The sequence below is a fragment of the Hordeum vulgare genome, chromosome 5H (genome assembly GCF_904849725.1).
Source record: "Hordeum vulgare subsp. vulgare chromosome 5H, MorexV3_pseudomolecules_assembly, whole genome shotgun sequence".
In the NCBI taxonomy this organism is placed as follows: domain Eukaryota; kingdom Viridiplantae; phylum Streptophyta; class Magnoliopsida; order Poales; family Poaceae; genus Hordeum; species Hordeum vulgare.
The window spans coordinates 382,946,263-382,960,953 of record NC_058522.1 but is presented as its reverse complement, the minus strand read 5'-3'; the positions used below and the strand labels follow the sequence as shown (position 1 = coordinate 382,960,953).

The 14,691-nt window shown below is 41.7% G+C and overlaps 1 protein-coding gene across 1 annotated transcript; it reads right to left on the bottom strand.

The window, feature by feature from the left end:
• Positions 1–391: 391 nt before the first annotated feature.
• On the bottom strand, positions 392–10,907 carry LOC123452291 (mediator of RNA polymerase II transcription subunit 25). Its single transcript, XM_045128924.1, has 15 exons — positions 10,604–10,907; positions 9,681–9,711; positions 9,519–9,582; positions 9,261–9,391; positions 8,186–8,395; positions 8,023–8,088; positions 7,272–7,482; positions 6,154–6,200; positions 5,294–6,070; positions 3,748–3,801; positions 2,389–2,417; positions 1,679–1,747; positions 1,483–1,567; positions 1,272–1,358; positions 392–1,184 (listed from the first exon to the last, which is right to left on the bottom strand). The coding sequence occupies exons 1-15, from the start codon at positions 10,714–10,716 to the stop codon at positions 687–689; spliced, it is 2,472 nt and encodes an 823-aa protein (XP_044984859.1). The 5' UTR covers positions 10,717–10,907; the 3' UTR covers positions 392–686.
• Positions 10,908–14,691: the final 3,784 nt, after the last annotated feature.

Below are 14,691 nucleotides of genomic sequence, written 5' to 3'. Positions count from 1 at the left end.
GCATGCCACACACCTACACACCCTTTCCATGAAATCCTCAACCTTTTCCATCTATTGATTGGGACTAACTACTCAAGGAACTCAAATGCCATCATCAAGTAGACTGGTATTGCTGTGAGACAAAGCTTCTTCACCATTTTGCTGCAAATTCATTCGTTGCGGTGTCCAGATACCTAGGGGTGACGCAGGCACATCGCCATTATTAAAGCAACATCACATTACTAGCCCATTTCCAGCCGCCACACGGGCAACGTGGGCGTGTCCACTTGCATCCCTACCTGACACAGCAATCAGGATTCTTCCTAACCGACCACCATGCCTCCTCCCCCAGCCCATCCATTCAGAATGGAGAAGTTAAAAATAAGTTATTGCGGCCATATGAAGATTCAAATGCATGTTCAATCCAACAGTGCGGAAATTTAACTTTATCTTTAGCAAATCATTCCAGTTTATAGGTCCAATCGATCCTCTAAATATGATGTTCTAATGTACCATCCAATAGAATGGTGAATACATCAACTACAGGTTAGACATGGGATAATAAGCAAACTCCCACTCAGCAGACAGACTCGCAATGCTCTGTACATAAGCACAAAACCACCACACTAGTTGGGTGGGAGACTTTACCACCAAATTTCCAAGGGGCATCATGAACCCAATGAGTGTCCTGCTAGCACGCTATATTTTCAAGATAGGTAGCCTCCCCCAGACATGTTGCCTGGGCCCTGTGGCGCGATCTTTCCTTGCATCATCTGCACCGCCCGACCATGCCCCTGCATGAATTGTTGCTGACCCATCCCTGTACCCACCATCTGGGGCTGCTGCTGGAGTTGTTGAGGCTGTTGCTGCTGCTGCTGCTGCATCTGCTGCATCTGTTGCTGTTGTTGTTGCTGCTGCTGCTGCATCTGCTGCTGCTGTTGAATCTGCTGCTGCTGTTGTTGGTGTTGCATTTGCTGCATCTGTTGTTGTTGCTGTTGCATTTGCTGCATCTGCTGCTGCTGCTGAAGTTGCTGGCCTTGAGGCTGCATTTGCATTTGGTGCTGCTGTAGTTGCTGCTGTTGCAGTTGCTGTAGTTGCTGCTGTTGCTGCTGTATTTGGTGCTGCTGCTGTTGCAGCTGCTGCTGCTGCTGTGGCTGCATCTGTGGCTGCTGAGTCGAGACCTGTGGTTTGAATACCACCATATCCTGGGGGAAACTCGGCAGAAAATTGTGTTGATTCAAATGAATACAGGAGACAAAATGCGGTAATCTTTCAATTAGTTATAATCATACCCCTGGGAACAGCATTCCTATGAGGCGCCCAGCTTTGTCAGACACTGACAACAGCAAAGTTTGTGAAGGTAGCTGAATCACTGCACACTGAAACAATGGACCACTTGAACATTAAAAGAAGTAAATGTATGATACGATGCTTAATTAAGTGCAGTTCAAACTGAGATCATAAATATTCCAACAGGTTAAAAATAAGCACTGAGCGACTCACCAGTTTCTTCTCTTGTAGTTGTCCGAGGAACCCATGCTGATTCAATGTCCGAAATACTAGAAAGTCTGCCTTACCAACATACTGCCTGTACAATTACATAATAGAACAACCAAAGTTGAGCAGGAATGATATTAGGAACAGCACAATAATGCAGCGGTTTCAACAAGGAAAAGGATGGGCTAATTGGGCGACAAACTTGTTATTCATATGCTCTTGGGCTATGAGGCGCACGATCTGCATTGTTTCTGGCCAGTCTGAAGCAAGCCTGAATATGAAAGTACAGCTTCAGTTTCTTTAGGAAGACAGATGGTATGATTTTGCAGATTGTATGAAAACACTCTCGTAAGACTTCAGAAGAAAAATAAGAACACGATGATGGATTTTATTGAGTCAAGGCAAATGGGATTCAAAGTGCCCAACAAAGTGCGGGAGAACAAGAAGTTTATTCACTGGGCGTATCATATTAGAATTCAGTAAAGTTGTCAGGTTCCCAACTGAATTTACTCTTGACCAGAAGGTAAGATATATTACACTAAAAAATAATTCGTGAATATATCTGGCAATCAGTACACTACTAAAATTTGGCAGGTGCAGCCAAAGAAATAAAACATGACATACCAACCTAGAACGACTCATATTTAGTTGGTTTGCAACTAACCTTAGCATCTCATAAACCTATAGCTGATAGGTGTGTTCAGACAAGTTACAGAACACACAGGACGTATTACAGATAGAATGATAGTATGATCAGAATGACTTCACGAACAAGGTGTAGGTATCCACTAGAAAATCAATATTTCTGCTGAAAATTCCTTTTCAAGAAAAAGAACAAGAATAACAGCTAGCTATAAAACTTCCTAATATCAATCATCACAGAAATAGTATTGGAACATTTTAAAGACTTACGCGTCAGATGCTGTTCCACTCCTATAACCCTGCAACACAGATGGTAAGATGAGAAATACAACAATATCAAAATGTTTTGCAAAGATAGAATATGGTATGGTATATTTAAGAGGATCCAAATTATAGTACACAATCCAATAGATAACAATTGGTTTCAGCTTTGAAGGTGTAGACCGTGAAAACAATGAGCATTGGCAGCACAAACCGATATTCTGTTCTATGCTTCGCAAAATTTTCAGTGGGTTCAGAAAAACAAAGTGTGCCTTGGTACAGATTTTAATGAATGGCAAGTTTTTTTTCAACAATTCTTCATGGCAAAGTTAACACGAGGATTAGAGAGTAAGACTTTTGATGAAGCGGAGTTAAGTTGGTGCTCTTTGCATTGATCAGGTTTCAGAAGATTAGACACACATCTCTATTTTGATTAAAACCTCTTGGAACAAATCCTTTATATCTTGGATATGTTCGCCTCAGCTAAAAATCAGGCTAGTTCAACCAACCCTATTCTTCAAGGAGCTAATAACAATGCTCTGGTTCACTGGTAATGTTGGATCCGGAGAAACAAGTACACATTCATCCAAATGTGAGTCGTTCTTAGAGAATGTTGCTTCTGGATTTGAAATGATTGCAAATCACGATCTCATCTAAGATGTCAGGGGATCAATTGGTTGGAAATTACATAATATGTCCATTGTGATCTATTCTATTGCTTTAGATTCTATTAATCGTTCCTTTGTAAATTCTTATTTTGGATCTGATTAATAATACAAAATAATCCTCAGAAGGATTGTCACCTGGTGTTCAGATAAAAAATGTCTGTTCTTTCTAAGCAATGAGTTTCCAACGGCCTCAAGAATAGAGAACGCTTGAAAGAGCTATTTTTGTCATGAGTGATTAATTAAGGGGCTGTTTGGTTCCTGCCCTTGTCCGCCCAGCCAAATCATTGGCGCTGTTAGCGTGCCAAAATATTGGAACACAATTCAGACGCCCTCGCTTCTACCAACTTTTTGGCGCAAACGAAGAGGAAAGCTGGGGTGCGCTGGCGAGCCAATAATTTGGAGCCCATCCAAGCGGCATCTCCAGCTTGGTCAACGACCAATATTTTGGTCCGGCAGCGTAGGGCTCCAAACCAAACAGCCCCCAAATTGGCAGTAATGAACAGTTGCATGCAATCATAGGGTAGTACAAACAGAAAATATGGTAAAACAACATATGCCATATTTGGACGAAGTGGACTGAACTGTCTTTCCCATAAAAGAAATTGTCTCTTTTCAGGCCGCATACAGATCAACAGAGAGCATGAAAGCCGTTACTGTATCAGAAAGTGTTGAGAGTTCAGCAATACAAATAGGAACTTACTTCAAGTTTACAAATAAATACAGGTTGTCCTTGCCTTTGCCCAGACAAAGTTCCCTGAAATATGAACAGAAGAAAATCATGTCCTGAACTGTACCCCTAGGCAAAGATACCAAACAACATGAGTAAGATTATCATGAATTAAGTGTTCCAGTAAACACACAAGCTAGCTGTAAATGCTTGTAGCATACAACACTTGCCCCATGAGTTGAAGGGGCAAACAATCATGGTCACCCATCACCAAGGGTAGTTTGCATTGGCGAAACCACGCAATTCATCATAGAGATTGACTGACAACAGTTATTCCTTAACCAGGTTCAGAAAGCAGACTGGCTCCACCACTGATGGTTTCAGGCTTTCAGCAAAAAGAAAGGCTCAACACCTTCTATGACATATTATATCCAAAAAGGAATGCCTGAAATGACTGATATTTTTTCCCAAAATTGATGCGAATACGCGTAGTATATGTTTTACATGATTATAGCAATGATGAATATCTTAATCTAACACGTGGACGCTTCAAGATTTGGTACTTCAAATTCTGACAAGTATACAAGGAAAGCTTGTCCATGAGAACTCCATAATCAAATTGATTGAAAAAGAAAAGAAAAATGTTTGCTTTGTGCTTTGAATATCTATATATACAGAACGATAATCTAGATAGCTGGAGGGAGAATGAAGTAAGAGTACTAGAGTCTTAAGTTGTCTATCATTCCATATTTCAAAGAACAAGCACTCGGTAGTTCCATTTTTGGTAGAAAAATCGCTGCAGTGGCATATCTCAAAACCAATTGTTTAGCAATGGTATATCTCAAAAGCTGGCCACGGCATATCTCAAAAGCTGGTCACGGCATATCTCAAAAATGGTCCCTTAAGAGTGACATATAAAGAAACTTCCCAAGAGTATGACGCCATGTGAACAATACATGATAGATTTGGCCCGAAAACTCTACTCTCAATCCTTTGGAAGGTTTGGGACTCTCGGACCGCTGCAACCCTCACAAACGAGGATCACTGCTCCGCTACCACTATTCACAACATTTGTAATGTTTGGGTTCTTCGGTTTAAAGAACTGACTGACAAGGTAGCCGCCTGTCTACCCCTCCTCACAGCTAGCCATGATCTTGTAACCCTCTACTTTTGAGTAATATATATTTAACAGTTCAAAATCATTACAAATATCTGTTCAGTTGTCTGCTTGCCACTCTAATTCATATTGCATAAATATTGCTACTTTTTACTGACGCAATTTCAAGTTTCATGCACTGACCAATAGAACAAAAAATCCAAAATTTTGAGAAGGTTGGGCAATCCACATATACTTCAACACCCCCTCTCATGTGTCGCTTGATAAGGCCTAAACATGGACAGAACGAGGGCAAGTAATTTTCTTTATTTAAATTGTGAAAGCTGAGACTTGAACCCAAAACCTCTTGGCTCTGATGCTATATTTAAGTTTCATGCATACCACCATGTAAAATATTGCATTTAGCAACCTATTGCAAAGCTACTATCGTACGGAGCATGAAACATAAGCTGAAATCTTTACCTCCCAAATTTTGACATACTTCGATGGTTGCTGGCCATTAGGATGTTGAGGCATAGGCATATTCATAGCAGAACTGTTGTTCACACTAAGAGCATTTACTCCTGTTTGTTGGACCATTCCTGGCGTTGGCATCATTGTAGGCGTAGAAGAGATAGCTGTAGTGCCAAGGTTATTTATCATGTTCTGGTTCGTACCAATTCCACCTTGTCCTGATTGTGAACCAGCCATCAAACCACCTTGTGCCATAGAAGGCACTGATTGTCCCATGGCCATGTTGCTTTGTATGTTAGCCAAAGAAGACGATACGGCAATATTTGAATTACCAGATACAGTAGAAGTGTTTGACCCAAAAGAACCGAGAGCTGTGTTCTGTACCAACTGTTGAGCACCAATTGGCTGTACTGTTCCAGATATAGAAGATATGACAGCGGGGGTTGATGTCATGCCACTTGATAACATGTTTGACATGTGCACTTGTATAGGTGTTGCTCCCATGTTAGGTCCCATTGAGGTAGCTGCTGTTAAAGAGTGTCGATGTTGTGACAGATTGTTTAGGATGCTACCATTTGCTGGGCCACCAGGCCGAACCTGTTGTTGGATAGGGTTTACTAAAGGTTTATGCTCTTGCAATATTTCATTTGCAACATTTGTTTCTTGTGAAATAATCAATGGTGAAGAAGTTTGCATTGCTGATATTCCTTGAGAAGCAACATTTGAAATAGGTGTCATATGAGAGAATGCAGGTTGAGAAACCATTGGTGGTATAGTTGTCGGCTCCTGAAAATGCAAATCATTAATGTACGATTATAATGAAAAGGCATATAGAAATAGCCAAATCATAGCATATTTTCATAGCTTACCACTTTAACATTTGCAGTCGGTTGACGTCCCATCATCGTTCCATTCACTGGAGATATAAGATATGTTACTAGTCGTCACAATTTGGTAGGGTTATAACAAAATAATATGAGTAGAAGCAAAAAAAAAACATTGCAATTTATTAGACGAGTCCTGGGACATGTTAACAAAATCAGAAATGTGCCACCCTAATTGAATAGATAGGCAAACTTAGTCAGAACTATGATCGATAGCAACGTTGAATATAGGAGCTAAAAACCCAGCAAGAAACATCAACACTCATACATAGAAACGAGCACCTGCTAACTGCATGGATACTTCTAATACCATGTGATGTTGCATGCATTGCATATGATTCATACAGGTGCAATTTCAGACATGACTAAGTTAGTCTGACTGACCAACCTCTTGTAAATCCCAACTAAAACCATTAGCTGCTGACATTTAGCCAATGGTCAGAGATACCATTATTTAGGATGATTCACTATCACAAGTCACAGAACATTCATCATGCATATAGAAAAACAAATAGGAAGCCAGTAGTACTGCTGTTATGATAAGCGTTTAACTTCTAGGTCCAGTACATCATTTTTCTTCAGCTCTGGTTTAAAGCCTTTCTTCAACTAGACAAGTAGGTAGGGTATTTCAGTACATAACATCATGGCCACATGCAGTTTGAAGCATCAAATATTTCAAGTGTCTCTCTGGTTTAAGTATTCAAGTGCACGTTTACTTCACTGCTTTGAAATTCAGTATACGAGGGCTCTCACATGCTTTTCTGCGAAGGTTTATTAGTACAGATAGGTTTTACGCAAAGGGTCCCATAAGGGTACTCAAAGTCTTGCTTGCCTGCAATTACATAGCTAGCACTTCCAGCATATGCAGCAAGTGTTTATCAGTGTTTTTTATTTATGGTCCCAACCCAAAGGGCAATGTTCAGATCGCATGTTTACTTTAATCCGCCAGGAAACACCTATAACTCTTTTTTTAAAGCTTTCTCTATATACCGCCCATGCAGACATCATAACAACAGCACAAGCCACAAGGTTTAATGAGAACAGGAACTATCAAAGGCTAAACCTCACAGTGAAACTAAGCCTAACATTAGCATTTGTTCAACCTGAGGGACTGGCATTCGAAGGTGGTCCTGGCACAGTAGTTGCAGGTGCGGTATCCATTTTTGTAATGGTGTGGTTTGGGACAAGGTTCCCAGGTAAAGGATGGCTTAGGGCGGTTCGAGCCTCCATGAAACTCTCAGACAGCAAAACAAGAAAATGTGGGGTTTTGGCATGATCAACTGATGGATCAGAAGCTTGAGGATTCCTCTTTCCCTGCAATAAATATGAGTAATATCAGTATTCAGTACCCATTCACACAACAAAGTTCTCAAATGTTTTGCCTAAGGTCAGCTTCAAATCATGTAAGTTTACGACGCCTGTCATAACAGAAGTGGGGGAATGTGAGATCATGGAAAGGCATTATCTTGAAATTTCATCCGTTGTGCCAAATACTCTGGTGCATTTGAAGTGGGTGGATTTTTTTTCTTCTAATCCACAACCAAGTTATGTGGTGCAACACTTGAATTTCTAGACCATTTATTTTACAAACTACTAGAAAAAAGAGCATTCAGGACCAGAAAGTAAGCAATACAAGAGCATCTAAACTTTTGGCAACTAGTGGAGTGGACTAAGCAATTAAGCAGGCTACTAGCAGAGTGGAGTGAACTAAGCAATTAAGCAGGCTACTAGCAGAGTAGAGTGGGCATTTAGGACCATTCAAGATTCCTTCTGGACAAACCAAAATAAAGAAGCAAGTACAAGATTGTAGGCTTTCATACAGTTTAATCAAGTTTGACACAACAAACGAATTACCGCATTGTATATTGCCTTCAGTGTTGGTAGCTGTTTAGGAGATACCACCGACAACGATACAGAGCACTGCACCCACAAAATTAATTAGATTCAACCAAGTACTGCTTAGCACTCCATTGAGACACACAATGAATAAGGCAAGATAGTAATAATTATTCAGCACCTGAGCAAATGAGACTGCAACAGCCTCAGCATCAGCAAGACATGATTCCTTTGTTGCTTCATTGCTCTTTTTGTGATCACTACTTTGAACAGAAGGGCGATAGACAGGTGTAGGCAGCGGGTAAGGATTACTTGCAGCAACAAGTAGGCAATGCTTTTGAAGTTCACGATTTTGATGATTCTGGCTGTTGCTAGGACTGCCTTGGAGTATCTAGTTGCATAAATGAAACGAAATAATCATCATGGCTATAACAAACTGATAGTCAAGCCAACACGATACGTCCATACAAGACCATTCACGTGTCGGCCTCATTGACGAAGGTTTAAAGTGCTCTTTTTGATACATGACATCAATTTGTCACAAATGTCAAATGCCGCTCCAAGGAAATTGGAACTACTAACATGGGTACAAAGATAGAAATTAAACCTCTGATCATACTGATTTCACTCCATTCTCCTACAAGTACTGGGTAACAGTACAGTTCTCTAAACAAGTTTACCTAACAGAAGAGTAACTATTGGTGTCTAGTACATAACCGAACCACAACCATAGCCATAGCTGCAGTTCAGATCAAACACTTCCATAGTTTCTCATTCAAACCATAGCATGTGCAAGAAAAAAATAGAAGAGATTCTGGGCCATATTGGAAACACTGGCAACACAAATATATAAATTTCACTTTCTAGAAAATACAACAATGTAACTAGTAAAGCTAGAGTTTAGACAGCATGAAATATGACAGTGAAAGAACTACAAATGCAAGAAACACATGTCCAGGTCCAGTAACTATTTCCAGTGCTCATGCCTTAATGTGGAAGAAATACAAGAACGGATCATAGAAAAATGAGACCTCACTTACAAATCTGTAGGAAATGTCCCACGAAAATGGGCTCAACCCAGCAAAATTGTAGGTGAACTAAATTTATTGTGTTATGCTACTAGGCACGGATTTTTATTATAACTACGTTATTCAACAGAAAATTATCTGCACTACTCAGACTTCAGAACTATTTGAACATAAACAATAAAGCAACTTCGAGAGTTATGATTGTGAACAATGTTAACAAGTCAATACCATCAGTGCTTCAGCAAGACCTTCACAAATAGCAGCTCCACTGAAGCCTCCACCACTAAATGATATTCCTGATAACCATGAAAGAAAAGCATCCATATCTTTTGTCCAACCGCTGCGTTGTACAACAAAGGCTGCATTGCCATGGGAGCACATTTTCATAAATTAACTATTTTATACAGAACTAAACATGAAAGCATAGAGATAAATCGTAGTGTTAAATGATAAGGGCACGGAGGATTAATGGATATCAAATTGTACCACTGTAAGGTCCATGGGTATGGAAGACAACTAATGCAAGCTCAGGTGGTACCCCTGCAAGCTTCTGCGGAGATCAGGAAATAAGTTAAACTTTGACAGAATTCAAGAAGAATGGATCAATTAAAAAATCAGATAAAAAACAATCAGGAGTGAGGGATTTACCTGCCCTGATAGTTCAGTTGAACAAAAACTCCTGCATAAATTTTAAAATGCTTCATGAATTAGTGATACTATTTTTTTTTTACAAGATCATGTGAGAGCATATTCTAGATAAATCAAAAAGAAAAGCTATTATAGGGCTGTGGACATCTGAGAATACAGAGTGAACTAAAATTTGTCAACAACCTGACTCAGCTCCATCTGATCTGAAACAGTCAAAAATACTACAAGAAAAGGAAAACCTTGCACCTACATCAAGTTCAACATGATTGACCACAGCAAGAAGAAAAAATGACTAATATGACAAACAATCTGAAGAAAGACATGCGACTAATGAAAACCTGAAGTTCAACCAAGCAGAAGCAACAACAGAAGTACAAAATAGACTTCACTTAACCAACAAAGGTGGCCAAACAGACATGACCGTGGTAGTGGTTGTACAAAAGAATGGGCACAATCAGCAGCATACCAAATGTTGAATCACGTTTTCCTTTCAAATACGATGAACTCTGGCACTAGACGATTTTCTTCTTCCGTGTGGAAACACCAAGTGATAAATAAATCTCATAAACTATCATGAAAACCCATATCAACCGACACCCCAACCCCGAACGCTGCATCTTTTCCCCCATCAGGATCAAGTGAACTACACTGTAGGAGGCACACTTTCAAATGGATCAAGGGGGAATCCAAGAAAGGCATATCAACCGACGTTACAGTAATCGAATTTACTCGACCTGCCGAGCCACGAGAACTAGAATCGGAAAGTCGTTCTCCTCACAGAAAACCCGTCTCCACTTACTTGGCAGTTTGCACGCGGAAAACCTAACCAGCTCGAATTCCCCTGCCAGTTTGTTCTGCCCCCCTACAAACACTCCTGAAATCCACGCCGGAACCCTAAAAACAGAAGGCGTCGCAGGGCGTACCGAACGATCTTCTCGACGTACTCGGTCGCAATGGCGGTCCAGTACGGCCCCAGCGCCGCCGTGCCCTCGACGACCACCACCAGCTGCCTCTCCGAAGCCATCCCCTCCACCATCGCAGGCAGAGCCCCCTCCACGAATCCCCTGGGCCTCTCCCTCGCGAATCCGCTCGAATTTTCCTCCCCCACCGGCGGCCAGCACCTCCCTTTGCTCAATGTGGGTTTTCTCTTCCTTTTCTTGTGAGTAAAATGTGGGTTTTCTCTCTCTCTCTCTCTTGTGTGCGGAGAAAGAGAGGACGACGGACATGGTCAAGAAAGTAAACGGGTCTGGATTTTATAAGGCCCGGGGCCAAAAGCCCAACCCTGGGCCCTCCGGGTTTTCTAGGGAGAGCCTGTCACACATTGGTAGTTTCGTGTAGTGCTTATTTATTTTGTTCTAAATAAAAAAAACTTTTTTATTTCTTGTGGGGAAGTATTTATTTATTTATTCCTAGTTATGTTTTATTTGGTGTGGTTTTATAGGCTTTTAGAAGATGCTATTATCTTGGGAGCAAGGTATTTATAGATTTCCAATTTATTCGTTCATTCGGTGGTTGCTATTAACTGAATTTGGTTCGACACACGTGAGATTTGGCATTGGCATTCAAAATTATTATGACTATAAAATATTATAGTACACTAGAAAACACAAAGATAGTGTACGGGCACCTCTATCCAAAACCCATAGAAAAGTGTTTCATGTTGTCTCTTTTGTCTCCTCATTCATCTACCTCTTACCTCCCTTGGGAGGCTATCCACATCTTTATGATGCGGCATATAAACATGAAGTTCTGCATAGTTGATGAGTGTGACTATAATCTGACGTCATTGGGACAATTTATTTGATTGCAGGGTTTTGTTCTGGAGTAGAAAATCTATAGAGACGGGTTCATTTGTCAATGGCAATTACGCATAACCGATGGACATGTAGATACACGTAATTGTATGACATGCAGATGCACGTAATTGCATGCGAGTAGTGAACATGTAGTTACGTGTAGCCAACACACATATAAATACAGTTTTGCGTAATCGATGGACATGTATGACGTGTTTGGTAGCCTGCATCACCCCCAAAGAGGCCCATTGAGTGCAAGAAAAACCCGTAAGGTGGGATACACGGAGTCCTCTCTCTCACATGTACAAACCTTAAAGCAACCCAGAGTCTCTAGCTCGTTAGGAACACTCGAATCGGCTGCTACCAGTGAGTCAGGCTGAGTCGAGCGTAAAAGTGGGGCATGGCGTATGTGGCGGTGCTAGGGAAATCAACGCATTGATGGCAAGAGATGAAATTGGCTCGCACGGGATGACGCAAAAGCTAACATCACCCTCTTCCATTTACTCGCTCACCTCTAGCATAGGATAAACCTACCCTTAATTCTTCCTTGGTCGATGGCGATGACTCAAATATGGAGAAGCAACTGTGACTTTAATTTTCGGTAATAGGACCTGCTTGTCCTCTTCGTCTTCAACTTCGTGTCCTCCTGCTTGTCCGCCCATGGGCGGGTCGTCGGCTTCAAGGGGGTACGCAACATACAACCCTCCTACTCACTTAGGCCATTAGGTATAATGTAGGGTCGATTTCTTCATTGCTCACTGCCACCATCGATGTCCTCTATTAGGTTATGGATGAAAGGGTTAAGCTAGTTGTTCATGCAACAACACTCATAGCTGTGATTCAAACCTAGGTCAAGGTTGTCTACAAGAGAGATGTTCGTCAGAGTGAATCCAAAAATGTTGCCATGTTAGCCCGAGACAAAGAGAGAGGATAGTGAATCTAAACTACATTTTTAATTGCAACGACCAAGATGCTTTGTGGACGCTTAGAATGTGAAGAGCACCTTTTGCGAAGCATGTGGAGACATTTAGGATTATGGGGCTTCTGTAAGATAGCATCCGCACCTTTATGGAAGAGCAAATTGTCATGTTCCGTCATGTTGTAGGTCATAATCTGAGGTTCGCACCCATTCACAACATGTTTAGGGGATCAATTAAGATAATTCACATGTATTTTGAGCAAGTCTTATATGTTATTCGGGAGCTCAAACCGGAGATGATCAAGACACCAACTAGTTAAACTCCTAGAAGGCTTTATAATAGCTTAAGATGGCACCGGTACCGTTGGGTGCTATACAAACGTTTTTAATCCCTTTCTGTGATGCGGTTCCAAACTGTCGTCTTGCATGTGTGGGCGATAAGGGGCATCCCACACGACACCGACACACCGTTCGCGACGGGGCAAGCGCCTACTAACGATTCGCCTAATGTAAGTGTATGTGAAGTCGTTGCCTATCACACACGCCACACTTTTAACATTACGTTTGTGATCAATAACACATCCGAGATGACGACGCGCATATATTCGTGTGCGACATAAGGATATCACAAACATTTAATTCCATGACATGTTTGTGATATGCACATTATGACGCACAGTCTGAAACTTTTAACTGTGTGCAGTGGCTCTACTATTGCCAACATGTCAATTTAATAATTATTTGTGATAGTTATTCTGGTTGCGCACGCGCTTCGTATGTCAACCGTCTTCTTATCGTAGAATAATACACACGCACTTAGGTTTGGAACTATGTGTGCCATTGACGCCAATCACGCGCGCTATTCTTTAAAAAGCGTGTGTAATGTATGACACCATACCACATGATTTATTCGTTCTAAATGTGTGCAATGTAATTTATTTATCCAATAGCTTATTTTATTTTATTTATTATTATAAATCGAAATTGCAGATTTTTTATTATAAAATATGGATTTTAGATCCACCAATATATACCCTAATTACAATGGTTCAACGGCCAATGCATAAATCAAAAGTTGAGTACATGTTCGATGGTTACATAGTTCGACAGAAGATTAAAATATGATGAACCACAATATATATAGTACCACAGGCGGTATAGGTGAAGAGAGAATTGTAAATCCTTTCGGATGTTGATGGTGTTGAAGAAGCGGAATACCTATAATGTGCCCTCCTCCATGCCGAAGATGCACACAACTTTTGTCCAACGCCTTGTGATGATCGCCCGTCCATCTTTCACCGGCTTTAGGAAGACCTCTAGACCATTATGATGGTAGCATGAATTGTATAATATAACCTTCGTCGCCTCCACTTCGGTCAGGTTGTTGTTGGGGAACGTCGCATGGGAAACAAAAAAATTCCTACGCGCACGAAGACCTATCATGGTGATGTCCATCTACGAGAGGGGATTTTTGATCTACGTACCCTTGTAGATCGCACAACAAAAGCGTTAAGAAACGCGGTTGATGTAGTGGAACGTCCTCACGTCCCTCGATCTGCCCCGCGAACCGTCCCACGATCCGCTCCGATCTAGTGCCGAACGGACGGCACCTCCGCGTTCAGCACACGTACAGCTCGACGATGATCTCGGCCTTCTTGATCCAGCAAGAGAGACGGAGAGGTAGATGAATTCTCCGGCAGCGTGACGACGCTCCGGAGGTTGGTGGTGATCTAATCTCAGCAGGGCTCCGCCCGAGCTCCACAGAAACGCGATCTAGAGGAAAAACCGTGGAGGTATGTGGTCGGGCTGCCGTGGAAAAGTTGTCTCTAATCAGCCCTAAAACCTCCGTATATATAGGTGGGAGGGGAGGGGCCTTGCCTTGGGGCTCAAGGAGCCCCAAGGGGTTCGGCCGAAGCAAGGGGGTAAGTCCTTCCCTTCCAATCCTAGTCCAACTAGGATTGGAAGGTGGAGTCCTTCTCCACTTTCCCACTTCCCTTTTTTTCTTTTCTCTTTGATTTTTCTTTCTCCTGCGCGTAGGGCTTCTTGGGATGTCCCACCAGCCCACTAAGGGCTGGTGTGGCACCCCTAAGGCCTATGGGCTTCCCCCGGGTGGGCTGGGCTCTCCCGGTGAACATCCGAAACCCATTCGTCACTCCCGGTACATTCCCGGTAATGCCGAAAACTTTCCGGTAATCAAATGAGGTCATCCTATATATCAATCTTCGTCTCCGGACCATTCTGGAAACCCTCGTGACATCCGTGATCTCATCCGGGACTCCGAACATCATTCGGTAAC